The following is a 28000-nucleotide window of genomic DNA, read 5'->3' on the forward strand; positions in this document are numbered from 1 at the left end:
CGTGATCGGAACTGCTGTTGATGACAGAATCTGGATCTCCTGTGGGTCTAGCTCTGCTGCTTCTTACCTTGATTGTGGCTGAAGCTTTTCTGCTTCTTCGCATGTCGTTTGATTTTTGATTGCACGCCGGGCATTGCAAGCAAACAGCCAGCACTGGAGAAGTGGAGTGCATGATAGCGCTTTCCTCGGGGCGGGGGCGGGGGCGGGGGCGGGGGTGGGGGCACACGTGGTCTATCGAATCAGGACTTGAGCCGGTGGGATGTCAGGACAGTTGGCTTCAACTCCGATGTTTGGGGTGGGTCAGGGCCCTCCACTGGGCTTCAGAGTCCAAGCACCATGCAGGACTGCAGATCTGTCCCAGCTCTGAGCACAGGTCCTGTCTGGGGCAGTCAGTGGTGGAGGGGACACAGTTGGGGCTCATCCCTACTCTTATGCCTCATGTCAGCCCATGTGGATGTTAAAGCCTTGACTGATTCCCTCAGGCCTCTCTCCTCCCTGGATGCCAACACCTCTGTCGGCCTGTGCCCAGGGTGGGGGTAATGTAACCGTGTCCGTCGGTGTCCAGGGTGGGGGTAACGTGGCCAACAATGTTGTCTTGCCCAGGAGCCAGGTCAGCTGGGCTTCTCTGAGCCCTCAGCTCTTCAGTGACTTTAAATAAAGCTGGTTAATAAAGTGCGTGTGGCGCCGTCCTGCTGTTCCCGCTTGCCACGCTGCCTTCGCTATCTGTGACATCCTCACTGGAAGCGCACGCATCCCGGTGCTGGGCAGCAAGGCTGGGCTGTGCGGGCACGGCCGGCAGGAAGACACCCTCAAGGAGGCCACTGTGATCAGTGGGGGAAGGACTGGAGGCAGTTGGCAGAGAAGTCCGGACGCTATAGGGTCCCCACACGAAGTGGAGAGTGTGGGCCTGTGGGGGGTAAGCTTAGGAATCCCCCGGGCTTACACCAACGGGTTAACAAGGCACAGAGAAGTACGAAGCTATAGGATGCTCACCCCCAAGTTTGGGTAAACAAGACAAGGCAACCGAGAATAGGGGGGTATAGAGGCCCCCGATGCATAGGTATATGAAATAAACAAGATTAGGCATTCAGGGCAGAAGCACCCCCAATTTAGTACTGTAGCAGCTTTCACGGGAGAATAGGACCAAGCTGGGTAAATTGGCGAACTGGACTATGGACCCCTGCACTGCAGGCGTAGCGGCCCAGAGCGGAGATGGTTAACGAAAGCAAAGGTGCCTTGTCAACCCTGAGGTCACGTGTCCTCCCTGCCTCATCCCCGAGGCTGAGATAAACAGAGGTGCTGCCTCAGGTCCGCTGTAAACAACCTTCCTCCCCACTGCCCGGCGCCCGGATTTTGTTTTGTATTAACCCAAACCCCTAACCCCGAGGATCCTCAAGACCCCCTTTCCCTCACGTCCACAAGTTAATGTTCACAGATTCCTCGTCTCTTTGTGCACGTCCATCGCCGTGTTTGTAAGCCTTCTGATCCTGATACAAACGGGGCAAGGGCCCTTACTCAGGTCTTGTTTTTTCCCGGACATTAGCCATCTCTCACTTTAATCCTGTGTCCTGCTCTCTTGCTGGCCAAGAGAGAACTTTAGACTTGGAGTCTACGACCCCAAGTGACCCCAATGTGACAGAAGGAAAGGGGACTATGGGCCGACGTGGCAAGGTGCTGCCGCGGCCAGGCAGTGCCACACAAGGACTGCAGGACGCCGCAGAACGCTAAAGGAGCTCCAAGAAAAAAAACGCACATGCACTGGTTACAGTCTCTACCTGATGAGGTGAGGGATAAAGCGAAACTAGACTCGCTGCCGCAGAGCTTTTTGGGAGATCTCCCATGGGGCAACTCCCTCCCTCTGACTCCCTAGCCCCTGAACAAATGCGCTATGTTCGAATTTCTCAGTCCCTAGGAGAGATAGCAGGGACTACTCTAAATTATAAGGCTCTCCTTAGATTATTGGCTGTCCAACAAAATTGCCCTTCGTTCCCAGAACAAGGAACTTATGATCTTGATGTGTGGGAACGAGTAGGGAAAACGTTAAAGGCCAGGCATTCTAGAGGGGCTAATACCCCCCCTAAACTAATCCTCACCTGGTCCATTGTCCATACTGCCCTTCTCCCCTCAAGCTCGGATGGTGTATATGAAGATGTAGTTATCTAAAAAGGAGGAGAAACCTCGCTCCCCCTCTAGCCAGCCTGTGCCTGTGGCTCCTTTACAGCCAGGAGATAGTCCTCCTCCCCCAAAAGGGTGGTACGATATGGATATCGAGCCTCTGAAAACCTCACCGACCTGCTCTGATAAAGTCCTCACCCCAGTGCAAAAGTACATTAAAAAAAGCCCATAAGGCCAGTAAACTCCACCTATTTCCCATCGACAGGCAAAATGGGCAATTTGGTCATGAAGGCCTGCTGTTTCTAATTGTAAAAGAATTGCAAAAAGCAGTTCGGCTGTATGTCCATCACAGCCCTTTTACATTGGGTATTTTAGAAAATATTCGCGGCTCTCATTCCATGTGTGCCTGGGACTGGGGCTCTCTTAAGAACATCATCCGGACCCCAGCCCAGTATGCTGTCTGTGCCCAAGAGTTTCATGATGTTCGCATGACTCGCGCTGTGCAGAACTTTGCCGCTGCTATTCTGGTGTCTTTTCAACAACTGACACAGGGCAGTATCCCCAACCAAGGCAGCCAGCCCAGCTTCCAGTCATTGTCAGCAAAGCAATGCACCGAAATAGTGCAGTGGATTTTACAGAGGGCATCCCTGATATAGGGACTCTAACTCTCTCTGTCTCACTGTTTCTCCCTATACACTCTGTTAGTCTTACTATATGTGAGGGCCTCTCCCTCATTCATTTCCTGGGTTAATAACTATGATGATTAGAACCAATTGTCTCTGGCTAGTCTACCTCGGGATAGAGATTTTAAGGAATATTCCCAAGCAGCTGCCGAAACTCCTTTTGTTTGGGGGAACTTCCCTGCCTTCTCTGGCCCAACATGGACTGCCTAATTCCACTAGTGCAAAACAAAACAAAACAAAACAAAACAAAACAAATGATACAAAATAAAACAAAAATCGATATCTGTTCATCTAGCTGAGCTGACAGACTTTAGGACCATATAAACTCTTTGTCCTCTGTGCCCCTCTCTGCCTTCAGGCCTCTTGGAGGTTCCTCACCTTTTCTGTCTTCTCTCCCCCTTCCTCCCATTTCTGCACCGCCTGGGGTAAGGCCTGCTATCTGAATCTTCAATGCTTCAGACAGCACTCCTCCCCATGCCGTCAAAAGGCAAAAACATGAAGACAAAAGCTTCTGCACTGCAAAGGAAACAATCAACAAAACTAAAAGGCAACTGACGGAATGGGAAAAGATATTTGCAAATGACATATCGGACAAAGGGCTAGTATCCAAAATCTATAAAGAACTCACCAAACTCCACACCCAAAAAACAAATAATCCAATGAAGAAATGGGCAGAAGACATGAATAGACACTTCTCTAAAGAAGACATCCAGATGGCCATCAGGCACATGAGAAGATGCTCAATGTCGCTCCTCATCAGGGAAATACAAATCAAAACCACACTCAGATATCACCTCACGCCAGTCAGAATGGCTAAAATGAACAAATCAGGAGACTATAGATGCTGGTGAGGATGTGGAGAAACAGGAACCCTCTTGCACTGTTGGCGGGAATGCAAACTGGTGCAGCCGCTCTGGGAAACAGTGTGGAGGTTCCTCAGAAAATTAAAAATAGACCTACCCTATGACCCAGCAATAGCACTTCTAGGAATTTACCCAAGGGATACAGGAGTACTGATGCATAAGGGCACTTGTACCCCAATGTTTACAGCAGCACTTTGAACAATAGCTAAATTATGGAAAAAGCCCAAGTGTCCATACACTGATGAACGGAGAAAGAAATTGTGGTTTATATACACAATGGAATACACGTGGCAATGAGAAAGAATGAAATATGGCCCTTTGTAGCAACATGGATGGAACTGGAGAGTGTGATGCTAAGTGAAATAAGTCAGGCAGAGAAAGACAGATACCATATGTTTTTACTCTTATGTGGATCCTGAGACACTTAACAGAAGACTATGCGGGAGGGGAAGGAAAAAAAAATGGTTGGAGAGGGAGGGAGCCAAACCATAAGAGACTCTTAAAAACTGAGAACAAACTGAGGGTTGATGGGGGGTGGGAGGGAAGGGAGGGTGGGTGACGGGCATGGAGGAGGGCACCTGTTGGGAGGAACACTGGGTGTTGTATGGAAACCAATTTGACAGTAATTTTTTCATATTGAAAAAATAAATTGAGGTAAATTCATTGGATATCTAATGAGATAAGAGGCTAAAGCACTAACTACCAGATGTAGGTTTGTGCTTTTGACTTGTTGCAAAATAAAGACTAAGGATATTTGGAACTGTTAAAAAACATGCTTTATGCTTAATGAATTCATAAGTCTAATGAATTCATTACTCTACATTTTTCTAAGTAACAGACAATTCACAATTGGTCGCTATCTAGTTTTCACTGGAGACTAAGGTTTCTAAGAGCTAAAATTCTGCTAAGTGTAGTTAAAACTGATAAAAATAACAAAGCAGCTCTGTATGTAGGAAAGTAGGAGATATGAAAGAAAGATATAAGAAATGTAAATATATTTTGTTGAAGGTAAAAGAAAGTAATTTTGTCCTATACAAGACTGGTTCTTTGCAGAGAAATGGCTTGGGACAAAATCTAAATGCAAAGAAAAGTTGTGGAAGTTTCGTGCAGGAAATCTTTAAAAAGGAATTTTATGTGTGGTCGGGACGGACTAAAGTTAAAGTAAATGGATTTGAAAACTATACGGGGTTGAGATTCAAATTCCTCCTCCTTTGAGCCAAAGGCTGGGAAAGTGATGGCAATACCCTTGGTGCTGGCCTCCAAATCCTCCACGTTTGTGTTGTTCCTGTTTAGCAGGGGACTGGATGCCTCTGCCAGATGATGGGGGGATGATATTTGAAGGGCTTTTACTCAGATACGTGGGAGCCGTTTTGCTAAACTTAGCCCATCGTATGCCACAAATGGATATTCACATGGCTGAAACATATTTGTGTGGGCATTGCCGACAAAGGCAGGGGAATAGACCTTGGCTTTGGCCCTTTAACCCCCTGCCTCAACGGCCAGTGATCGATATGTCAGTTACTGCTGAGCAGAAGCAAAATTAGTGCACCCTACAACAACTACAGAAAACATAACACATTTTCGTTAATGGTAATGAATAAGTAAGTCAATACATAAACGTAATACATTTTTGTTAATGGTAATAAATAAGTAAGTAAATACATAAACGTGTAAATAATTTTAACAAAAAGGGTAAAACAGCAGGACAACATGCCCTGTTAAGTTGTTTCACTTAAGCCTTGGTTGGAATTATCCATTTCTTACAATCCACAAGGCCAAGCAATTGTAAAATGAGCATATATTATGCTCAAAACATGTGAAAAAACAGAAAGGGGGAGATACCTCTGGCTGTCTGCATGACAACCTCAGCTTCTTGATTAGGCTATGATTACTCTTCACTTTTTAAATCTCAATCCTCAAGGACTCACCCCAGCTGAGGGACATTCTTTGAAATCAGATAAACCCTCTCACCCCGTGGTGCTCTGCAGAAACCCCTGAAGGGGGGCCCACACAGACTGGGCCCACTCAGCTTCCCACCTGGGGTCGAGGATATGCTCGTGTTCTTTCAGATTCCCGACCTCTGTGGATTCCCTCAGAGGGAGCCATGAGGGAATGGCATGGTGGAGACCCCTAGGATATATAGTCCGATGAACCAAGACTTCCGGAGAATGACCCCGAGGGAGCGGCCCCCTTCTTCAAGGTGGGAGAAGCCTCTTCATGGACTCCTCATCCTGAAGCCACTCTACAAACACAAGTCCTTGCCCATGATATAACACGGGGAAGCCTTAAAACGCCTGTCTAACCAGGCTGGCATCCTCTTACAACACAGTGATATTGCATATACCCCTGATTCGCATCTGATGGCCGTGACTTCTGTCATTAACAAAAATTCAATATGTGTAAGCCTGATTATACTCCTTGCCCTCATTTGTCCAGGCCAAGCTCGATATTCATATCGGGCTCATCTCCTTAACCCACCTCTATTTGACAGCTTAACACTCCTAGGAGGCAGCGGGGTCAGTACTGTTGTCTGGACATGTCCTCCACTGTGCAGGGCTGCCCATGGCCGGGCCTGGGCTGTTGGGAGGTGTCCGAGCCACTGGAGGCTGGCACAGCCTTATTCTTATTAGCAACAATGACACTGAGTTCATGGGAGGAGCCACTCTTAACCCTCCCTTCCAAATGGAACAAGAGCATTGGCTTTAAATGCCAAGACCTCAGTGGTGGCTTCCTCCAGCACCTCCTGTGTGTGTTACCAAACTCAACAACTTATCTGCTCGTATTAAACGAAGAATCAATTGGCTTTTGCAAGTACAGCCCAAAACCTCTACAAGGCCAAACAATTTTCCCTTTTTTCTCAGCCACAAGCTTTGCTATACCTCAAAAAACAAGCATATCTCACACTCCTAATGTTATAGCTTGCTCTAGTCTCAAATATTCAGACCACCCCTGGAACATTATTCCCTGGACAACCTGTTATGGAGAGACTGAACATAATCTTCACTGGGGTAATTGGACTGTTATGATAGGGGTCCTAGAGGATATCATGAAACAAAATAGTCTAATAAGACTGTATCCTTTGGCCAGCCTAGTAGGGGGATATTTTTTGGAAAAATGGATATTTGTCTGGCCCTATAGTTTCTGCATATAAAGGAAAATTAAAACGACCTTGGCTTGTTAGTCTTTGGAAGCTAGGTCTTCCCTTCTTCACTCTTCCTATTAGCCACGGTGAAATTTATGTAGAACCACATGCTAACCTAACTGGGGCCTCCCTGTACGATAACCAGTTCACATGGACCAGTTCAAGGGACTACTTGTGTCCCTTCTCCCTATGTTCTCTTTGCTACCTCCACCATCCAGATCTGACAACTAGGACATAATTATAATATCTCTATGCCCCAAGGCTGGTTTATGTCCTGTATAAGTCATGATAACATCACCCAGTTAAACATCTCCTCTTTATTAGTGCTTAGACAGTGCGTCTCAGCCTGGTTCCTGTTAACAGCTCTGTGTCCTACATGCATCCATCAGGACCAGGCGTGCTTTCCAAGCTTCTTCGACACTGACACTCTGCTGCAAGGCGGAAGAGATTTGTTAGCCTGTTAATCACGGGCATCCTAGTAGCAGTAGGTGTTATCGCCCCTGCCACCGTAGCTGGAGTCAGCCTGCATCATACTATCCAGACAGCCCATGTCCTTAACAAATTAATAACACCAAAGAATCTGTAAGCCAAACTTCGATTAATAAACAAGTCTTGGCCTTGGCCTGCAGCTCTTGAGGCTGCAGTGGAATTCATCGGAAAGAAACAGGAGGCCTTGTTCCTCCGCTCTAAACTGCCCTGTGACCCTAACAACCAGCATATACGCATGACTGCCATTCCTTAGAATCACTCCCAACCTGGGACGCTGTCCAGACCCACCTTTGAAGTGTCTTTTCTTCCCACCTCTCTGACAATATAGAAGATTTAGATATGACATTGAGCCAACAGCTACAATATACAGAGGATCAGCTTAAAAATGAATGAGCTGATTCCTGGGGAAAGTGGCGTTACCTAAATCCTTTCTCACTTACAGCTAGCACCCATCTCAAATTCTGGATCACTCTGGGAGGCAGAATGCTTTTACTGTGTCTCTTTTTATGTCTTTGCAGAATGTCCCTCCAAGCCATCCAAAAGCAAAAGGAGGACCAGGAGCTCATCATGACAGTTCTCAAACACAAGACTAGAAGAACCAAGAAAAGCAAAAAGGGGGAAATGTGGGGGATAAGCTTAGGAATCCCCCGGGCTTACACCAATGGGTTAACAAGGCACAGAGAAGTACGAAGCTATAGGATGCTCACCCCCAAGTTTGGGTAAACAAGACAAGGCAACCGAGAATAGGGGGGTATAGAGGCCCCCGATGCATAGGTATATGAAATAAACAAGATTAGGCATTCAGGGCAGAAGCACCCCCAATTTAGTACTGTAGCAGCTTTCACGGGAGAATAGGACCAAGCTGGGTAAATTGGCGAACTGGACTATGGACCCCTGCACTGCAGGCGTAGCGGCCCAGAGCGGAGATGGTTAACGAAAGCAAAGGTGCCTTGTCAACCCTGAGGTCACGTGTCCTCCCTGCCTCATCCCCGAGGCTGAGATAAACAGAGGTGCTGCCTCAGGTCCGCTGTAAACAACCTTCCTCCCCACTGCCCGGCGCCCGGATTTTGTTTTGTATTAACCCAAACCCCTAACCCCGAGGATCCTCAAGACCCCCTTTCCCTCACGTCCACAAGTTAATGTTCACAGATTCCTCGTCTCTTTGTGCACGTCCATCGCCGTGTTTGTAAGCCTTCTGATCCTGATACAAACGGGGCAAGGGCCCTTACTCAGGTCTTGTTTTTTCCCGGACATTAGCCATCTCTCACTTTAATCCTGTGTCCTGCTCTCTTGCTGGCCAAGAGAGAACTTTAGACTTGGAGTCTATGACACAGGCCAAGGAACAGAACCAGGTCAGGAGGAAGAGGTCAGGGGCCTGGTGTGGGGGGACCTTCCGTGTGATGCTTTATAACAATGATGATGCTGGGCATGTGCGTGTGCTCAGGTGACCAGGGGTGCACGTGCACACACACCTGCAGCCTACACCTGGGGCTCTGTGCATGACGGCAGACCAGTCTCCAGCCTTGGCTGAGTCTGTCCAGGGGGCTGGTCCAGCCTCACCTGTGACGTCACCTGTGATGGAGAGGCCTGGTTTGTGCCTGGGGAGGGCTCCCATCTGCTGGGTGTAGGAGAGTGGACATTGGAGGAGGTCAGTGTGGACCTGGCCCTCAAGGAGCCTCGGGTGGGGGGGTCGATCTCCTTACACACCTGCTTAGGGGATCAGGGGAGGGAAGGTAAGCAGGGCCAGGAGGCTGCTCTGATGACTGGAGAACAGATGTGCCTGAGGGGTCTGAGCCAGGGAAGAGGGTGCCCAGAGGGCAGGGGGCAATGCTGTGGAGATGGGCTGAGGACCAGGAGTCCCAGCCTCGGTGGGGACAGGGGCTGGTGCTGGGACATCACGGGGAGGCCTGCTGGGACACAGGCAGGTGGACTAGGGGGCTGAGGAGAGCCGCCTTTCTAGGGGACCCTTCAGGCTGCTGCCCAACAAGATGCCAGCACTTCCAAATCTGGCTGTAGGAGGCAGTGGGGTCAGTACTGTTGTGTGGACATGTCCTCCACTGTGCAGGGCTGCCCATGGCCGGGTCTGACGGGGGGTGTCTGAGCCAGTGGAGGCTGGCACAGCCTTCCTGTGTGTCCCCCCCCCCCCCACCACATTGCTGGCATGGCCTCCACATGGCATCTGCCTCTACCCCACTCCTAGGGCCACCTCTCCATGCTTGAGCAGCAGGGGGATGGTGTCCTGCTACCTGCTTGGCCTGAGGTGTCCACCTCTGTCCCTCCAGGGTCTTGCCTGGGTGCTGCCCCCTGATGAGGTGGTGAGGGGGCCTGATAGCCAGCCTCTGAGGGGAGAGTGAGCCCTGGACCTCCAGTGTGAGCCCCCACCCTAGTGGGCCTCTGTCCCCTCTGCCCTGCAGGTGGCCTGCAGTCAGGGCCTGCTGTGGGCATGTGCGGGTCAGATTCTCTGGGCGCCCCAGCCCAGCTCCCACTTCTGGGTGTACCTGGCTTCTGAGGTGCTGACTGTTCTCCCAAGCCAGTGGGGGTCCTGGGGCTTGGGGAGGCTCAGATGTCCCTGGGAGGGTTGTGTCTGGGATGACCAGCCTCCCCAGGGGAGGCCCCTGCTCTGAGCTCAGCAACGGGGCAGGTCTTGGTGGGAAATGGCTGCTCCTTGGGGGCCTGGTAGGGGTGACACCTACCTCCCACCCCTCCTAGTCCAGCACATGGCCTGTGGACATGAGGACAGGCTTCAGGGGGACAGGTGTCAGGGCATCCAAAGCCCTGAGTGCAGGGAAAATGTGTGCACACTCCAGGTGCCCACCAGGCTGGGGCAGGGTCATCCTGGCTGGGTGGCACAGACCCTTGGCTGCAGCCCCAGGACCTAGCCCTTCAGCTCCTCTGGGACTGCCCCTCCCCCCCCCCCCCAGCCCTGGCCCCGTGCCCATGTGTGACTCACTGGCCGTGTCTGGGCTCCAGCTGGCGTTGAGCAACCTTCGGGAGGCCTCGTGCCGGACCACACACGTGTAGGTGTCCGGGCGAGGGGCCTGGGCCGTGTGGATGTGCAGGACGCTCCAGGTCTCGAAGGTGCTGCTCCCCAGCTCAGCTGCGGGGGGTGCAGTGGCAAAGGAAGCAGAGTCTACCTGGACCTGGTCCCTTAGCCAGGTGAGGAGGACGTCTGGGGGCGAGAAGCCGGACACCTTGCACAGGAGCCAGGAGGCTGCTCTGGACACAGTCAGGACGTGGACCGTGAGGCTGCTGGGCGCAGAGGCAGCTGCGAGGAGAAGCCTGGTCATGCGCGGGCCACCCGGGGCCTTGGGGGAAGCTGGGTGGCCCGGGTCCCGGACAGAGGAGCGGCTGTGCCGGGCGGGGGGTGCGCGCGCAGGGCCCCCAGCCTCACCGTGTCCCCTGGGGGCTGTGGAGGGGGCCTCACCGTGTTCCTTGGGAGCTGCGGACACCACTTGGGAAGGCACGTCCGGGCCGCTCAGCGTGCAGGTGATGTTGGCTCCCGAGGCCCAGGAGGCCACGGGCAAGTCCAGGCGGCTTCTCAGGCTCTGGGAACCATTGGCACTCTCCTCCAGCGGCCCACTGTCCACCCCCGCGTGCAGGGGCGCCCCGGCCACCTCCCAGGACAAGCGGGCCTCCTGAAGGCCAGCCCCCACTGCCAGGCAGGTGAAGGTGGCCTGTCCCTTGAGCCATGGGCCCTGCAGGGGAGGCTGTGGCAGGTAGAGGCTGGGAGGGCTGGTGTGGTTCCGACACTCTGCCAGAGGACAGTGGCCTCGGTCACTGGGGGCACTGGGGCGCGCAGACCCAGCCTGGGGGTGGTGCTGTGGGCAGTGCGACATGCCCTCTCTGACTGCCCGGCCTGCTGCTCTCCCTGGTGCAGACCCGGCCTTTGTCGCCTCCTGGCCTCCCGCCGCCGGCCCGGGGGCTTGCTCCCGAGCTGGGCTGTCCCCGGGGCTCCCAAATCTGTTCTTCCCCTTCTTCCCCGCTCTGTGCCCCAGGGCACTGACCTCTGAGACTGGCGTCCGCTGGCCTTTCCGGCTCTCTGGTTTGCGCCTGGGTGTGGCTGGTGGAAGGCGCTGCGGAGGGAGGTGGGGGGAGAGACTGTGTGCTGCACACGTGGTCGGGCCGTGGCCTCCCTGGGCCCCTCAGCCTTCCTGCTCTCTGGGGTTCTGAGACCTGCCCGGACCCGCCACTGCCCCCTAGTCACCACGCCACAGTCACTTCCACACTTGTGGCGACAATGGCCGGTGAGTTACCGGTCCCAGAAGTTTGCTCTGTAAAGGGTCAGACAGCAAGTCTTAGGCTTTTCTGTCTCTCCTCTCACCCCCTCCCCGCCTCTGCCATTCCTCTCAAACTGCAAAGACTGTTCCCAGCTTGTAGGAGGAAACAGGCTGTGGGCAGCGTCTGGCTGCGGGCGTGCTGAGGCTCACATGGCCCGGGGGACGGGGACCGGTGAGCGAGTCCCGCTGCACAGACCACTCTGCATTCTTGCCCGGGGGACTCCCCTGTCTCTTGATCAGTCCCCCCACGTGGAGCCAGGGCCCTGGCCGTGTTTGGAGATGGGGGTGTCGCGGTTCTGGCCTGGGTGGGGGCCACCCGTGGGGGGAGGCTCTCTGTCCAAATGCTTCTGCTAACGTGGCACAGGAGTGACTGTCAGACCCTCCTCCGGAGACGCCAGCAGGGCGACGGGGAGCCAGTGTGGGCGGGAGGGGAGGGCGGCTCCTGCTGCGGGGAGGCCTTGGGTCCCATGCCACGGCCCCCGAGCCTTCAGGGGGCATGCTACAATTCTGTAAGGGTCACTCCTGGCCGCTTTGGTGACGCATCCTCAAGTGAGGCCCCATGACAAGCTCAGGGCCCAGTCCTGTGGGCTGCTGGGTCAGCTGCGTCCCAGTCCTGGCCCGTGGGCCTGCCTTTGTCGGCTATGCTTTCGCAGGGTGTCTTGGGTGGGTCTCCTGTTCACAAAGGGCCAGAGGCGTGTCTGCTGGTGCCAAGCACAGGGCCTGGCGCACAGTAGGTGCTTGGTAGACGTCAGTTCAGGGCCTGACTTTCCTGACTCAGATGGGACTTGAAGCCTTGCGGGAGAAGTCATGGAGGGCTGCCTGAAGGGGGCATCCTAAGAGATGGGAAGGCAGGAAAGGGTGTGCTGGGGTGGGGGCTTCTCACCTGAGACCCTGGCAGTGCTGGGCACTGTGGTGGAGTCCTCTGATGGGGTTGGCCCAAGAGTCGACAGGGGGGTCTTAGTTTCCCAAGATGCTGAAATCAGAGGAAAGTGGCAGGTGAGGGTCGGACCGTGTGTGCACTGAGGTGGGAGGGCTGCGTGGTGGACGGGAGGGCCTGGAAATGGCGGGAGGGAGGGACGAGCTGGTTGTGCTGTGCAGAGGTGGGGACTGGGCCGTGGGGAGCCTCACATTCAGCCTCTGCCTTTCTTTTGCACCCTGAGGACAGGGTCTGCGGGGAAAGGGTTTGAGGGTCGGGGTGATGAGAGGTGACCCTCATGGGTGCCGCGCCGAGGCCTGGGTGCCTGTGTCGGTCCTTGGGGGTCAGGCCCTGGTAGAAGGTGTGGGAGACCCGGGAGGGCCCTCCTTGTGGTCTCGGGGCCACCCACCTGGCCACCGGAAGGCCTTCTGCAGCTTGCCGCTGGCGGTGCTGCACTGGTGGGGGTCTGGCTTCCACCGGGCGGTCAGGAAGGACAGCTCAACGTTGTCTTGTGCCTTCAGCATGAAGAGATTGGTCTTTGTGGCCTGGTCCTGCTTCCCCGAAACCAAGGTCACCTGCACTGACTCTCGGGAGTATCCTCTTGCCAAGCAGGCCAGGACTACGGGGTCGCCTTCTTTCGGGGCTTGACACCCCGAGACCAAGGGGAACACGTGCAGTGCTTCTCCGGAGGCTGAAAGACAGACACGGGGTTCTGGGGTTGGAGCTCCCAAGGGTGCAGGGTGGGGGTGTGTGGCAGGGCAGAGCCGGCCGAGTGGCCGGGGCTCCCACTGCAGAGCCTGAGGTTGGGGTTGCCCAGACCCCAGTGCAGGGTGGTCCCTCCGTGATGGGCCCGGGGCCATGTGTCCCCACACCCAGGGCTCCAGCTGCTGGCCCCTGGCCACCGCGGCACAGGTGCCGTTTGCCCGCAGAGGGGCCACGTGGCCAGACTTCTGTGTGGTTCTCCGAGGAGTGGGTGGGGTCGGCCCTCCCCCCCGCCCCCCGACCCTGTGCCCTGGGGCGGGGTGGACAGGCTGTGCTGCACACTGGGCCCTACGGGCGGCAGGTCCCAGGATGAGGGACTCCAGGTGGGCTGTCCCAGTCCCCTTGTCCTCTCCCCAGGGACCTGGCTGGCCAAGGGTGGCTGAGCAAGCGTGAGGCCCCTGAGGGCTCTGCTGTATCTTAGTCTGTGGGCCTGTTCCTCCTGGCTCCTGCCTCATCCCACATCCCCCCAGGGCACCGTGCTGCCATTGCGTAGACAGGGTCAGTCATGCCCATTCTTCAGCCTGGACTGAGGTTGTCTGGGTGGGTGGGGGTGCCAACCCCCCTCCTCACTGGTCCTCTGGGGGCGGAACCTACCTCTCTGCTCTCCCAAGCACCTGGCCGCCGTGCCCCTGCCTTCTCCCATCCACATGCCAGAGGCCCCCGCTGCGCAGCCCCCCTGTCTTCCCCTCGGGCCCTGAACTTGGGTCTGTGGGCTGCATTGCATCCTAAACCCCAGTGCCTCAGAACGTGATCTTGTTGGGGGGACGCAGTCACAGTAGATAAAGTCATGAGGTCATACTGCTAGAGGGTGGACTCCAAATGCAGCGTGACTGTCCTTACAAAAGGGGATATAGACATGAACAGGACGTGCTCTGCATGAGGACCACAGTGGGACTGAGGGGGAGGACTAGGGATCAGACATGGTGCTGCGCGCTAGGACGATGGAGGGACTGGGGGGAAGACCAGTGATCAGACAGGGCGCTGCGCGCGAGGACGACGGAGGGACTGGGGGGAAGACCAGTGATCAGACACGGCGCTGCACGCGAGGACGACGGTGGGACTGGGGGGAGGATCAGTGATCAGACACGGCGCTGAGCGCGAGGACCACGGTGGGACTGGGGGGAGGACCAGGGATCAGACAGGGCGCTGAGCGCGAGGACGACGGAGGGACTGAGGGGGAGGACTAGGGATCAGACACGGCGCTGAGCGCGAGGACCACGGTGGGACTGGGGGGAAGACCAGTGATCAGACAGGGCGCTGCGCGCGAGGACGACGGAGGGACTGGGGGGAGGACCAGGGATCAGACAGGGCGCTGAGCGCGAGGACCACGGTGGGACTGGGGGAAAGACCAGGGATCAGACACGGTGCTGAGCGTGAGGACGACGGTGGGACTGGGGGGAAGACCAGGGATCAGACGCGGCGCTGAGCGCGAGGACGACGGAGGGACTGAGGGGGAGGACTAGGGATCAGACACGGCGCTGCACGCGAGGACGACGGTGGGACTGGGGGGAGGATCAGTGATCAGACACGGCGTTGTGTGCGAGGACGAAGGTGGGACTGGGGGGAAGACCAGTGATCAGACAGGGCGCTGAGCGCGAGGATGACGGTGGGATTGGAGGGAAGACCCGGGATTGGACACAACGGGCAGTCGCCAGGGTTGGGGGGCACGGAGGGAATGCGCCCCCAGAAGTGACATGGTCAGCGTCCGGCTCCCGCTGTGTCGGCTGCCGCAGGAGAAGAGGGGCATACACACTCCGGTGTCAGAAGTGGAGCACCGGACAGAGCTGACACGTGGAAGTACCCATGTGGTGTCAGAACCCGAGGCTGTGGTTCTGAGGTGCACGTCAGAAAAAGCCGGACTGCCTTGAAGACTGTGTGCATGAATTTGGATGTTACAGGCAATTCTGATGAGGGCTTGGAGAGGAAGGGGGGGCGGAGGGCCTCATGTCTCGGCTGTGCGCCGTGTGGACACGTGGCTCGGGACGTTTCTGAGCAAAGTCCCAGAGGAGGGGCTGGGCCTCTGCTGTCTGCTCCTGGTGGATGTGGGAGAAGGGAGAGGGAGAGGAAGGCAGGGAGCTGGCAGAGAGGAGCCAGAACTAGAAGCTTTGGGAGGGTCTCTTCCTGTCTGGACACAGGGCCCAGGGTCTGGCCAGGCCTCCTTTTGCTAAGGCATCACCTGTGTGGTCCAAGCAAGCATGTCAGTAGCAGCCATGTGGCTACCCAGGAAAGGTCTGGCCTCCACCTGGGCCCTCGCTGCCACCGCCCCATGGCCTGTGGCCACCCTGGCTGTCTGTGCGGTGTCCAGGCGAGCCTCTGCCACGGGTCCCACCCCCGCCTCTGCCACGGCCTGGCCCTCGTCTGCGGTGGCCTGGGGGGACAGAGACTGTTCTTGTGCCTCCCCTCCGCCAGATGCTCTCCTAACCGTCTCACCAGAAACTTCTCCTCCCATCCACACACCCCAGATGCCTCAGCAGGTGGGACAGACCCTCGGGACAGGGACTTGTAGGTGGAGAGCCCTGCTGGAGAGCCCTGAGGCCCAAGCTTGGTTGCTGGCTCCCGACGTGATTGGGACCCTCTCGAGCTTGGCTGCCGTCCTTCAGCAGACTGGATGAGCCTGAGACTCTGGGTCTCCCTCACGGAGATCTTTCCTGCCATGTCCCCTGGCAGGCAGTGTGCAGACAGACCCCCCCCTTTCCCACACACGCTTCGCAACGAGGGATGGCCACCCCTGGATGCACACACAGCACACATGGGTGCAGTTCGGGATAAAGAGCCTTCACGAGGAAGCAGTTTCACAGGATAAAATATACACATTTATTTCAAGGTGACATGTGTGCACACTGCAGAGCGGTGCTGCGTCCACGGCACTTGGCCTGGTCTTGAGAAGCCTGCGTCTTTGGGCGGCAAGCGGGAGGGGTGACGTGGGAAGGATTTAAGTGCAAGTCGACAGGGTCTGCAGGCTGGGAACCCCAGGCCCCAAGGCGGTGCCCCCCTGGGTCCCATCTTCTGGGTCTCTGAAGTTCTTAGCGGGGAGGGTCATTTCACCTGCAGACGACAGACACATGAGCTGTTTCCCTGCTGCCCGAGGACAGTGGGTCAGGCTCAGCCTGAGGCCATCTGTGCCCTCCCCCTCCAGGCCGCCACTACCTTGAACAGGGTGACTGTGGTGCTGTAGAAGACGCTGAGGAGGAAGAGAACGATGAAGGTGGAGGCCATGGTGTTCAGATTCTCGAAGCCCTCCTCCTCGGCACTCACCTCCCCCTCTGCAGGGGACACAGCACAGAGGGGTCAGGCCCGGCACCAGCACAGTCCAGCCCCAGAACCACCCTCGGCCCTCGGCTGTGCTGCACCCAGGAGGGACAGGTGGGGCAGGAGAGGGTGTCTATGGCCTCCTGGCCTTGCAGTCTCCCTTGCACCCACCTTGTGGGGCTGAGGGCTCTTGGGCTCAGTCGGGAAGGGTCTAAGCCAAGCGTTAGCTGGGCCTTGACAGCCCAAAGCAGGGGGCCAGGTGGAGGCAGAATGTGGCCAAAGCAGAGCAGGGTAGCCCTGAGCACCTTGTCTAGGAGCCCTGGGATGGCAGAGAGTGCGACAGAGAAACATAGACGTGGGGGTGTGGCCTGGGCTGGGGCCGGAGGCAGTGACCCCAGAAGAGTGGCTCACAGTGTCCTGAACTCTCCTGTGGGGTGTGGTGACACAGCCGGAGCCACCTGCGGCTGAGAGGCAGAGAGCAGGGCCCCCTGCCACCTGTGGTTTGGGACAGGTGTGGCCCTGGCCACCGAGGCCAGCGAGGGCTGGCAGTGAGGAGCTGGCAGATGTCTGGGCCCAAGGGGACCTCTTCACTTCCTAGTGAGATTCCCACTCGCTGTCTCTCCTTCTGGGAGTGACTAGCATTTGTGGGGCCCTGGCTGGCTTGTCTGCCCTCCCAGAACTCTGGGGCCAAAGGGTCAGACAGAGCCCTGAGGCTCCAGGGAGGCTAACACTCAGGTGGTCAGGCTGAGGACACTCAGTGGGGTCTGCAGCCCCTGCACAGGTGAACTCAGGCGCCCAAGGTCTTGGTGCCAGAGAGGGCCTGGGACGGGGCCCGAAGGGGGCTGTGTTGCCTTTGCCCATTCAGGAGAGGAGATCCTACTCAGGCCCCTCCCCTTTTCTGCCCACTGGGCTCTGTTCTCCCTCACTCCTGCTCCTGGGGCCTCACTTCCCACCCTTTCCAGGGCTGGGTGTTTGCAGGGGCTCCCCACTCAGATCACGCTTTCTACAGCCTCCCTCTAGGGAGGGGCCTCCCCACCTCTGGGGCCGGTGTCCAGGCACTGCCTGCCTTGTCCATTCACCCGTGGGTGCCTGGGCATGGCAGGGGCTTTCTTTGGCCCCGGGCCTGCCAACGGTGGCTATGGTCAGTGCCCAGGCTGGGCCAGCCCATGGACACACCTCCGAGCTGAGACAGAAGGATGAGCAGAGCGTGGGGATGAAGGCCTGCGGAAAGTGACGTGGCTGGAGAGGGCGGAAGTGCCTGCCTGAGGCACCGAGTGACCTCGTGTGCGCACGTCAGTGTATCTGTGACTGTGTGTATGTGTGTGTACCTATGTGTGCATGTGTCTGCGTGTGTCCACATGTATGGGTGTGTGCTTGTATGTATATGTGTGCATGTCCATATCCCTGTGCATCTCTGTGTATGCAAGTTCCTCCACGTCTATGTCCATGGGTGTGTATGCATGTGTATTTGCACCCACGTACAGTGCATGAGTGCCTGTGTCCATGTACATGTGTGTTTCCTGTGTGTGTGTTTACATGCCTGCATGGGTGTGCATGTGTGTGTCTGTGTGTCCATGTTTCTGTGCCTGTGCATGTATAAGTACCCATGTGCATGCACGTGTGTGCCTGTGTGCATGTGTGTGTGTCCATGTGTCTCTGTGTGTGCATGCGTGTGTGTCCATGTGTCTGTGTCTGTGTGTGCATGTGTGTGCATGTGTGTGTGTCCATGTGTCCGTGCCTGTGTGTAAGTACCCATGTGCATGCACGTGTGTGCCTGTGTGCATGCGTGTGTGTCCATGTGTCTGTGTGTCCATGTGTCCGTGCCTGTGCACGTGTAAGTACCCGTGTGCGTGCACGTATAAGCTTGCATGTGTGTGCATGTGTGTGTGTCCATGTGTCTGTGTGTGTGCATGTGTGCAGGTGTGTGTATGTGTGTGAGTCCATGTGTCTGTGCCTGTGCGTGTGTAAGTACCCATGTGCACGCACATGTGTGCCTGTGTGCATGAGGGTGTGTCCATGTGTCTGTGTCTGTGTGTGTGCAGGTACCCACGTGCATGCACATATAAGCCTGCACATGTGTGCATGTGTCCGTGTGTGTGTACGTGTGTGCCACACACCTGGGTGGCCATGAGAGCAGTGAGAGGAGCACAGAGACTTTCAGAGGCTGGGTGGGGGCAGGGGCGGTCGTGGAGGTTGGTCTGGGGGTGAGGACAGCACAGCTGTGGCCCCGGTAGGCGAGAGCATCGCTCACTCAGGACGAGCATCTTTTGAATGGATGTTTTTATTTCTAATTTTGATAAAACGCCACATCTCACCCCATTGACACGGTTAGTTTGCACACATGCACACACAGCGACGGGTTCCCCAGGGACTCTGGGATCCACCCGGAGTGGGGTGGCCCACAGGTCAGTAGCAGGTGGTGGCCGTGTCAGACAAGACCAGGGACACGTTGTACAGGGTGGGTTTACCGGTGGACTTGTCCACGCTCCTCTCCGTCACCATGTGGGGCAGGGCCTCGTGGCCCACAACACAGGTGTAGGTCTCCCCCGAGCTCCACTCCTCCTCACTCACAGTCAGGGTGCTGTGGACAAAGTAGAGGTGGGGGTCCTGGGGCTCGGGCGTCGGGTCACTGGTCACATAACTCTCAGAGGACATGGGTTGGCCTTTCTGCAGCCATTGCACAAACACATCTGCGGGTGAGAAGCCCTTCACCAGGCAAGTGACTGTGGCTGACTCCCGCAGGCTCAGCTGCTCCCGGCTGGGTGGCAGGACGTAGACGGAGGGCGGTTGCTTGTTGACGTCTGTGGGAGGAAAGGCGGCTGTTAGCTCAGGTGGGGGGCTGGGGGGAGAGGCTGTGGGAGAGTCCCGGGGCAGAAGAGAAGCGGACTCCTACCCTTGGGTTTAGAGATGGTCTTCTTCAGTGGCGAGGGCAGATCTGTGTGGGTCACCGTGCAGGTGAAGTCCTCCCCTGACTCCCAGTCCTCTGCACAGACGGTGGCCTCCCCCGTGGCACTGAAGGTGTTGTTGAGGTTGCTCTGGAAGATGGTGGTGGTTGGCAGAAAGTCGCCATTCCGGCGGGTCCAGGAGATGTTCAGGCTGTCGCGGGTGGTCAGGTCTACGACCCTGCAGGACAGCTTGGCCGACTTGGTTTGGAAGATGCTGGCGAAGGTGGGGGGAATGGCGAAGATTCTGATGCTGGCCTGCGTGTCTGGATCGGGAGAGAGCTTGTGTCAGTGACTGGCTGGATGGGCAACCGGGCAAAGGGGGGAGGTTTTCCCAAGAGAACAGAAGCTGGCCACGCCGAGCCTTCCTGAGCCCCAAGGACCCCTTGGAGGGGATGCTGGGCCCCCCCACCTGACAAGTGGCCCCCTCCCTGCCCTTGGCCGCTCCAGGAAGCCAAGGCTCAGGAAGCGGCTGCCCTGAGTGGACACCTATGAATATGAGGAGGGGTCCCTGCCCCGAGGGGCTGCACCAGGGGCCAGGACCACTCACTGAGGATGCATGCAGAGGACACATTCTTCTTGAAGGTCAGCCCATTGTGCTCCACACTGCAAGTGAACACGCTCTGGCTGAGCCAGGCATTCTCGGTGATGGTCAGCGTGCTGAACACCCTGAAGGTCACGGGCCCGGGCCCTATGTTCTCAGCCTCCACGTTGCCTGGGCCGAAGCCCGGCCTGATGAGCTTTCCGTCACGAAACCAGGACACAGAGATCTTCTTGGGGCTGAAGCCTGTTGCCTGACAGACAAGCTGGGACGTGCGCTGGTTGTTGTCAGAGAAGGCGTCACGGGGTGGGATGAAGACAGTCACCTTGGGGGACAGCACTAAAGGCACTGCGGTGAAGGGGACAAGACGTCAGCCCACCTGACCCCCCTCCCTGCCCCCATCCCGGCCATGGGTAGGAGAGCCCGACTCTCACCTGGGATGGGCACGTTCACCTCACTGTTGCCCTTGGGGTGTTTCACATTGCATGTGAGGAAGTCATCTGAACCCTGGAGGACGTCCACAGAGGGCAGGAGCACCTGAGAGGTAGCCACGTACTTGCCCTCTCTCAGGACTGGAGGGAAGGTCTGGATGTCCTGGTTGTTGACCACACTGTTGTTCTTGTAGTTCCAGGAGAAGGTGACGGAGCTGGGCAGGAAGTCCCGGGCCAGGCAGCCCATGGCCACCAGGGGCTCATCGGACAGGGAGCTCTCACAGGTGATGAGGGGGAAAAGATTTGGACGGGATGAGGTCTCTGAGGACCAGAGAGGGACAAGAGAAAGGGGTGAGAAGGCGTCTCCTTCCCACGCTCTGCCAGGCGGGCCAACGCCAACCACATGGCTCCCTCATTTCGCTACCACGAGGGCTGCCCTCGCGGCCTCCCCAGCCTGGACCGACGGCACAGTGGGCAGCTGTGTCGAGGCCCAGGTCCTGCTGGGAAGGGGAGGCAAGGCGGCCCCCGCCCTGCTGCAGAAGTCCAGCTCTGGGCTTGTGGGAAGTTGGGGGTGCTTCACGCTGGGAGGGGTGGATGTGACCTCCTCCCAGCACCTGCCACCCTTGCACTCAAGTGCACTCTGGTGCCTGGCTCTCAGCTCAGGACAGCTCGGCCCTGACTGGCGGTGCCTTCCCTCTGAGACCCCAGAGCCACGTAGGCACACTCAGCCACGAGCCCCGTGAACCGTCCATGTGGCAGGCTGACAGCATGGAGAGAGGACCCCCCAAGCCCCCAGACAGACCACCAGCCCAGGCCTGTGTGTCTAGGGTCAGCAGAGACTGTGAACACGAGGAGTGGGAATTATGCAGATTCCTCTTGGCCCGTCCTTTGCACAACCAGGTCATTGAGGTCAGCCCAGTGTTAGGACAGTCCAGCAAGGCCAGGTCTCCCCAATTAGAACTAAATGGCCCAACATGGGTTATTCTAGCACAAGCCTGGACATCAGACTTCTCTAAGCCAAGCCACTCAGAGAGTCCATTTCTGCTGGGCCAGCTCAGTGACCCTGATTAATTGGTTTGGTGTACTAACCCTAGCACACATCAGCCCAACCCAGCTCAGCCCAGCTCAGCTCAGCCCAGCTCAGCCCCATTCAGCCCAGCTCAGCCCAGCTCAGCCTGGCCCAGCCTGGCCTACTCCAGCTTAGCTCAACCCAGCTCAACCCAACTCATCTCAGCTCAGCCCAGCCCAGCTCAGCCCAGCTCAGCCCAGCTCAGCCTGGCTCAGCTCAGTCCAGTTCAGCCCAGAACAGTTCAGCCCAGTGCAACCTAACTAAACTCAGCCTGGCCCAGCCCTGCCCGGTTTAGCTCAACCTATCCTAGCCCATCCCAGCCTAGCCCTGCTCATCCCAGTTCAGCCCAGACCAGAACAGTCCAGCTCAGCCCAACCCAGCTCAGCCCAGAGCAAGCCAGCTAAGCTCAGCCTAGCCCAGCCCAGCCCAGCCCGGTTTAGCTTAGCCCAGTTCAGCCCAGTTCAGTCCAGCTCAGCCCAGAACAGCCCAGCTCAGCTCAGCTCAGCTCAGCCCAGCTAAACTCAGCCCAGCTCAGCCCAGCTCAGTTTAGCCCAGCTCAGCCCCAGCTCAGCCCCAGCTCAGCCCAGCTCCGCCCCAGCTCAGCTCAGCCCAGCTCAGCCCAGCTAAACTCAGCCCAGCTCAGCCCAGCTCAGTTTAGCCCAGCTTAGCCCCAACTCAGCCCAGCTCAGCCCCAGCTCAGCCCCAGCTCAGCTCAGCCCAGCTCAGCCCAGTGCAACCCAGCTAAGCTCAGCCCAGCTCAGCCCGGTTTAGCTCAACCTAGTCCAGCCCAGCTCAGCTCAGCTCAGCCCAGTTCAGCCCAGTTCAGCTCAGTTCAGCCCAGTTCAGCCCAGTTCAGCCCAGCTCAGCCCAGCCCAGCTCAGCCCAGTTCAGCCTGGCTCAGCTCAGCCCAGTGCAATCCAGCTCAGCTCAGTTTAGCTCAGCCCAACCCAGGTCAGCCCAGCCCAATTCAGCCCAGCTCAGCCCAGTGCTAAGCTCAGCCCAGCCCAGCCCAGCCCAGCCCAGCCTGGTTTAGCTCAACCTAGCCCAGCTTAGCTCAGCCCAGCTCAGCTCAGCTCAGCTCAGCCCAGTTCAACTCAGCTCAGCTTAGCCCAGCTCAGCCCAGCTTTGCCCAGTTCAGCTCAGCCCAGCCCAGCCCAGCTCAGCCCAGTTCAGCCTGGCTCAGCTCAGCTCAGCTCAGCCCAGGGCAAGCCAGCTAAGCTCAGCCTAGCCCAGCCCGGTTTAGCTCAGCCCAGTTCAGCCCAGCTCAACCCAGCTAAACTCAGCCCAGCTAAACTCAGCCCAGCTCAGCCCAGATTAGTTTAGCCCAGCTTAGCCCAGTTCAGCTCAGCTCAGCCCAGCTCAGCCCAGTTCAGCTCAGCCCAGCTAAGCTCAGCCCAGCCCAGCCTGGTTTAGCTCAACCTAGCCCAGCTCATCTCAGCCTAGCTCAGCCCAGCTCAGCTCAGCTCAGCTCAGCCCAGTGCTAAGCTCAGCTCAGCCCAGCCCAGCTCGGTTTAGTTCAACCTGGCCCAGCCCGGCTCAGCTCAGCCCAGCCCAGCCCGGTTTAGCTCAACCTAGCCCAGCTCAGCCCAGCTCAGCCCAGCTCAGCTCAGCTCAGCCCATCTCAGCCCAGTTTAGCTCAGCCCAGCTCAGCCCCAGCTCAGCCCAGCCCAGTTCAGCCCAGCTCAGCCCAGTGTTAAGCTCAACTCAGTCCAGCCCAGCCCGGTTTAGCTCAACCTAACCCAGCCCAGCCCAGCTCAGCTCAGCTCAGCTCAGCCCAGCCCAGCCCGGCTCAGCTCAGCCCAGTTTAGCTCAACCTAGCCCAGCCCAGCCCAGCTCAGCTCAGCTCAGCCCAGCCCGGCTCAGCTCAGCCTGGTTTAGGTCAACCTAGCCCAGCCCAGCTCAGCTCAGCTCAGCCCGGTTTAGGTCAACCCAGCCCAGCTCAGCTCAGCTCAGCCCAGCCCAGCCCAGCCCAGCCCGGTTTAGTTCAACCTAGCCCAGCTCAGCCCAGCTCAGCCCAGCTCAGCCCAGCTCAGCTCAGCCCAGCTCAGCCCAGCCCAGCCCAGCCCAGCCCGGTTTAGCTCAACCTAGCCCAGCTCAGCCCAGCTCAGCTCAGCCCAGCTCAGCCCAGCTCAGCCCAGCTCAGCTCAGTTCAGCCCAGTTCAGCCCAGCTCAGCCCAGTGCTAAGCTCAGCTCAGCCCAGCCCAGCCCGGTTTAGCTCAACCTAACCCAGCCCAGCCCAGCTCAGCTCAGCCCAGCCCAGCCTGGCTCAGCTCAGCCCAGTTTAGCTCAACCTAGCCCAGCCCAGCCCAGCCCAGCTCAGCTCAGCTCAGCTCAGCCCAGCCCGGCTCAGCTCAGCCCGGTTTAGCTCAACCTAGCCCAGCCCAGCCCAGCCCAGCCCGGCTCAGCTCAGCCCAGCCCAGCCCAGCCCAGCCCGGTTTAGCTCAACCTAGCCCAGCCCAGCTCAGCTCAGCTCAGCCCGGTTTAGCTCAACCTAGCCCAGCCCAGCTCAGCTCAGCTCAGCCCAGCCCAGCCCAGCCCGGTTTAGTTCAACCTAGCCCAGCTCAGCCCAGCTCAGCTCAGCCCAGCTCAGCCCAGCTCAGCCCAGCTTAGCTCAGTTCAGCCCAGTTTAGCCCAGCTCAGCCCAGCTCAGCCCGGTTCAGCTCAGCCCAGGCCAGTTCAGCCCAGTTAAGCTCAGCCCAGCCCAGTCCAGCCCAGCTCAGCCCAGCTCAGCCCGGTTCAGCCCAGCCCAGTTCAGCCCAGTTCAGCCCAGCTCAGCCCAGTTCAGGCCAGCTCAGTGCAGCTAAGTTCAACCTAGCTCAGCCCGGTTCAGCTCAGCCCAAGCTCGTCTCAGAAATGCCAGCTCAATCTGGTTTAGTCCAGCTTAGCTGAGGACTGCTTTGGGCAGCCCAGTGTAGTCCTGTACAGTGTAGTCCCAAAAGCCCAGTCCTGGGACTGGCCAGAAAATGTCAGGCCACCAGACCGGCGTGCCTTCGCCAAAGCCATCTTATCCAGGAATCCTGTACAGCTGAGCCTAGCTCAGGGTCAGTGCCTTCTGGTGCCCATCCCTACCTTTCCCAGCCTTGTGTGTCCTTGGGGATTTCTCCAGTGGAATCCCCTATTTTTCCATGGCCCGGTCCAGTCTCAGCCAGCTCTTGGCCCCCAAGCATTATCAGTCACTACCACCTCAGTTTCCTGGGTAAAATACTTCCCGGCAAGTTTAAATTCACCAAGACATTTTATAAGGACTGAGGAATGTTTGCCGTCATCAGAGTGAAAACCCGTCTTTGCCTTAGAATAGGCAGAGACTTTGCTTCAGAAAACTGTGCTGGGGACTCTCCCCATGGGGCCTTCACTGTCCTGGGTACATGCCCTTAGCTGGTCTCCTCCCTTCTGAGTCTAAAGGAGGCCCCCAACTTTAACTAAATTTCCTCTAAATAAAAATCATCATTAAACATGACCAAAAATGCATCTCATCTGAATTTGCGCATATAATGCTGCTCTTTGTCCTGAAGCTTTTCACAAGGCGAAGGCTACTTTCAGATGCACAATAATGACCTCAAATCCGAAGCTGCGTTTATGACTTAAAGATGGCATGAAAGGCACTTTATGTTAGAGCATCTGAGCCATAGAATCCATAGTTAAGAAGCCAAGACAATGGCCACTCAGGATTCATACAAATAAATCTCATTGTTTCCCTGAGTGATCTTAAAAAATGACTCCTCCTCAAGCAGAAACCAAACACCACACACAAACTTTCCGGAGCAGCAAATTTGGCAGCCGGGACTGCCTCTCTCTTACCATTTTGGCTCCCTGGTCACCAGACAGTCCCGTGGGGTCTTTGGTATTGAAGAATTCCTCCAAATCCATTAAAATTGGCTCTTTGATGAATAGCCAGTTGGCAGAAGCCACGGCAGCCCCGGGGGGGCGGGGGGGCAGGTGGACCCTCCACTGGGGCTCCTTCAGCTCAGGAGCCGACCTGAATTCCTTTCTGATTCGAGACCTGACTGGGCTTCCTCTTACTCCAACAACCAACACTCTTCACTGAAATCATTCAGGACAATCAGCACACACGCTTCGCCTAAAACATGTCCCAACAAGAGTGCTCAAAAAGCAGTCTTGAAAGTGCTGACATGAATGAAGGCCACTTTATCAGGATATCTAAATGCTTCTTAATCACGAAGAGAAAATCAACCAACTTAAAATATTTAGAACACAGTAATTATGAAAACAATGCTTCGGGGTGTTAGAAAATGTTTGAGATTAATGACTGTTTGAGGAAATAACTAATTTAAAAAGTTAACATGAATGCATTGATAAACTGTCCCCCAGACTTCTCATTTCTTACATGTCTTAGTTTCAAAATGAGTATAAATGAGATGTTGGCAAGCGAAGACTGAAGAATTAAATTCAAATCGTTAAAAGAGGAACTGTTCCAGCTTCTGCCAGCATCTCGGTCTTATTTTAGAAATGCAAATTATGCAGGTGTTGTTTTTGAGACTCGCAGGGCTGAGCAAAACCTCCCGAAAACCATTTCTTCATAACCATAAGCTATAAATTTGCCAAGTCTGTTTACTTGTTTCCCGAAATAGACCGTCCCTGTGACCTGTTTCCGGCCACCTGGTGCAGGTGTCCGGCCCCACACGCCGCCCCCTGGCCAACTCCACAACACCACTTCCAGAATAGCTGAATTAAATAAAAAGTAAACTAATTCATTACTGTCAGAACTCAGCTCTGGGTAGGGGGGCCACAACACCGTGTTGCTATGTCCTGTATCTACTCCAGAAAGACATGATTCATGCTTGCTAATTGACTGATAGGATTAAAAAGTTTGGCATGCTCGAAAATCTCTCACATTTTAAAGTCTCAGTGGTCTTAATTATTTTTCTCAGGAGCCACTTCAGACACACCCTGTCCTTTGATAGTTATCGCGCCTGTCACAGGGAGCAAGCTGTCTTCTCCCAGAAGCTGCCCGCACTGAGCCGAGCTCGGTGGCCCCAGGCCTGCCCTTCCTAGGCGCCTAGTCCTTGCAGTTGACCAAGAATTGTAAGCACAGAACACCACTCCTCATTCCGAAAAAAGTCTTTCACGGCGCGCTCTCTGTGTGGCACTCTTGTGGCACTCCAAACACAGCTGCCCACACACACTCGTGAGCCGACACCAGGATCCAGATAGCGAGACCTCTCCTGCCACAGCCACACTGTCCTGTGGCCATGGGGGTCCCGGCAACTCACCCACACATGGCCTGTCCAGCCTCCAGCCCCTCTTCAGGGGCTCAGTTACTGCCCCGGACATGCTGGCACTATTCCAGTTTTAGAAAAGCATCAGAAAATCAGGAGGCTCTGAAATCCCTAAGGCACCCAGCTCTCGTCCCCTCCCGGCCAGCCTGTCCCTGGAGGACAGTCCTGAGGACCAGCCATCGATGCCCAGAAAACCCCACAGACAGGAGTAGAAAATAAAGGCCCCAGCAGGGCTGCTCCTACCTGAGGACACTGTGACTGTGGTTCCATGGCCCCAGAGATCGATACCGTAGTAATCACAGTGGTGAAGTCTCCATTTGCACCCATCAAAACCCTGGGGGCCTCACCTGGCATCGCCCCCTCTGGAGGCCTGCACTTCCAGGCTGCACGGAGGCCGACCCTCCAAGTCACTGTTATCTGGAGGGTCCTGGACCCCCTCACTGGCCCTGGTCCCCACACCCCACTGCCCCTGAGACCCCATGTCCTGGCCTGGCCCCTCAGAAGCCAGACCACCGCCTGCCTGGGCCGCCCGACTACAAACCGCAGCCCCGAACAGGAACTCAGAAGTCCAATCAGCCCCAAGGGCCACTGCCCCGGACGGCAGGTGCATCAGGGCCACAGACCCCAATGATGTTGATTATACCACAGTCACGGGGGCCCCCCAGGAGGCTTCAGTTACGTGGCCAGGCCACTCAAAGGAGCCGCCTTGTCCCCAACTGTGGAAAGGTGATCTCCAGCCCCGTGTCTGGGGGACCCTGTCTCTGCCTCCATTTCCTGGCCTCCAAAATGCCCCAAACCCCAGATCTCCCCAAGTGCAGCCAGAGTGGGAAGGGTGAGGACCCACCTGAAGACACGGTGACCAGGGTCCCGGGGCCCCAGTAGTTGAACCAGTTGTCACATTGTGACAATGTTGGTGGGGCCCCAGACAAGAAGTGGGGCCTGGCTAAGGCCTCGGTCCACCTCAGATCACAGCCAGTGGGGCTGAGAGGACCAGGTGGCCCCTGAAGCTGAGGGTGGCTGAGGTCCCCGGAGAGCCTGGCCACCAAGCCAGCCCTAGGTCCGAGACCCTGGCACCCTCCGTTTTCTCCCCAAATGCAGCCAAAACCTCCCGACAGAGAGAGGAGAGGAAAGCCGGGAGGACTCACCTGAGGACACCGTCACCAGGGTTCCTTGGCCCCAGTAGTCAAAGTAGTCACATTGACACGAGCCCCGCTAAGGGGTGTACAAAAACCTCACCCTCTGACCACTGCCTGGCTTCCTGAATCCTCAGGTGTGAGCCCCCTC

General features: G+C 56.7%; 1 protein-coding gene, 1 long non-coding RNA gene and 3 gene segments (V, D, J or C); 1 reads left to right on the plus strand and 4 right to left on the minus strand.

The window, feature by feature from the left end:
* LOC128316153 (uncharacterized) overlaps positions 1–8584 on the plus strand; it is a 30957-nt gene extending 22373 nt beyond the window's left edge. The window contains exons 3-4 of the long non-coding RNA XR_008299763.1: positions 1589–1783; positions 7811–8584. This is a non-coding gene — a long non-coding RNA (uncharacterized LOC128316153). The remainder of the gene's footprint in view (positions 1–1588; positions 1784–7810) is intronic.
* The window catches only part of LOC128316151 (immunoglobulin heavy constant gamma 4-like), a 65056-nt gene that overhangs the window by 36711 nt on the left and 345 nt on the right, over positions 1–28000 (minus strand).
* Positions 219–26953, minus strand: LOC113597977 (immunoglobulin heavy constant delta-like). The segment is given in 7 exon segments: positions 219–821; positions 10243–10557; positions 10717–11043; positions 11297–11365; positions 12453–12542; positions 12895–13176; positions 25278–26953. Coding segments are annotated over 6 exon segments (1104 nt in total).
* LOC106987175 (Ig mu chain C region membrane-bound form-like) lies at positions 16038–28000 on the minus strand. The segment is given in 7 exon segments: positions 16038–16282; positions 16384–16510; positions 18965–19297; positions 19390–19704; positions 19989–20327; positions 20414–20731; positions 27862–28000. Coding segments are annotated over 6 exon segments (1461 nt in total).
* LOC128316148 (histidine-rich glycoprotein-like) lies at positions 16517–18897 on the minus strand. Its single transcript, XM_053225078.1, has 2 exons — positions 18417–18897; positions 16517–18366 (listed from the first exon to the last, which is right to left on the minus strand). Exons 1-2 carry the CDS (start codon positions 18758–18760, stop codon positions 17790–17792), a joined length of 921 nt encoding a protein of 306 aa, XP_053081053.1. The 5' UTR covers positions 18761–18897; the 3' UTR covers positions 16517–17789.

The sequence above is a fragment of the Acinonyx jubatus genome, chromosome B3 (genome assembly GCF_027475565.1).
Source record: "Acinonyx jubatus isolate Ajub_Pintada_27869175 chromosome B3, VMU_Ajub_asm_v1.0, whole genome shotgun sequence".
Lineage (NCBI taxonomy): Eukaryota > Metazoa > Chordata > Mammalia > Carnivora > Felidae > Acinonyx > Acinonyx jubatus.

What these genes read in the sequence shown, in the direction of transcription:
- LOC128316148 (XM_053225078.1), bottom strand. Translation starts at nt 18,760, where the DNA reads ATGCTCGTCCTGAGTGAGCGATGCTCTCGCCTACCGGGGCCACAGCTG. An exon ending in ACTCACACACATACACACAC is followed by an intron (nt 18,367 to 18,416) that starts CTGCACACATGC and finishes ACATGCACACAC; the next exon opens with ATGCAAGCTTATACGTGCAC.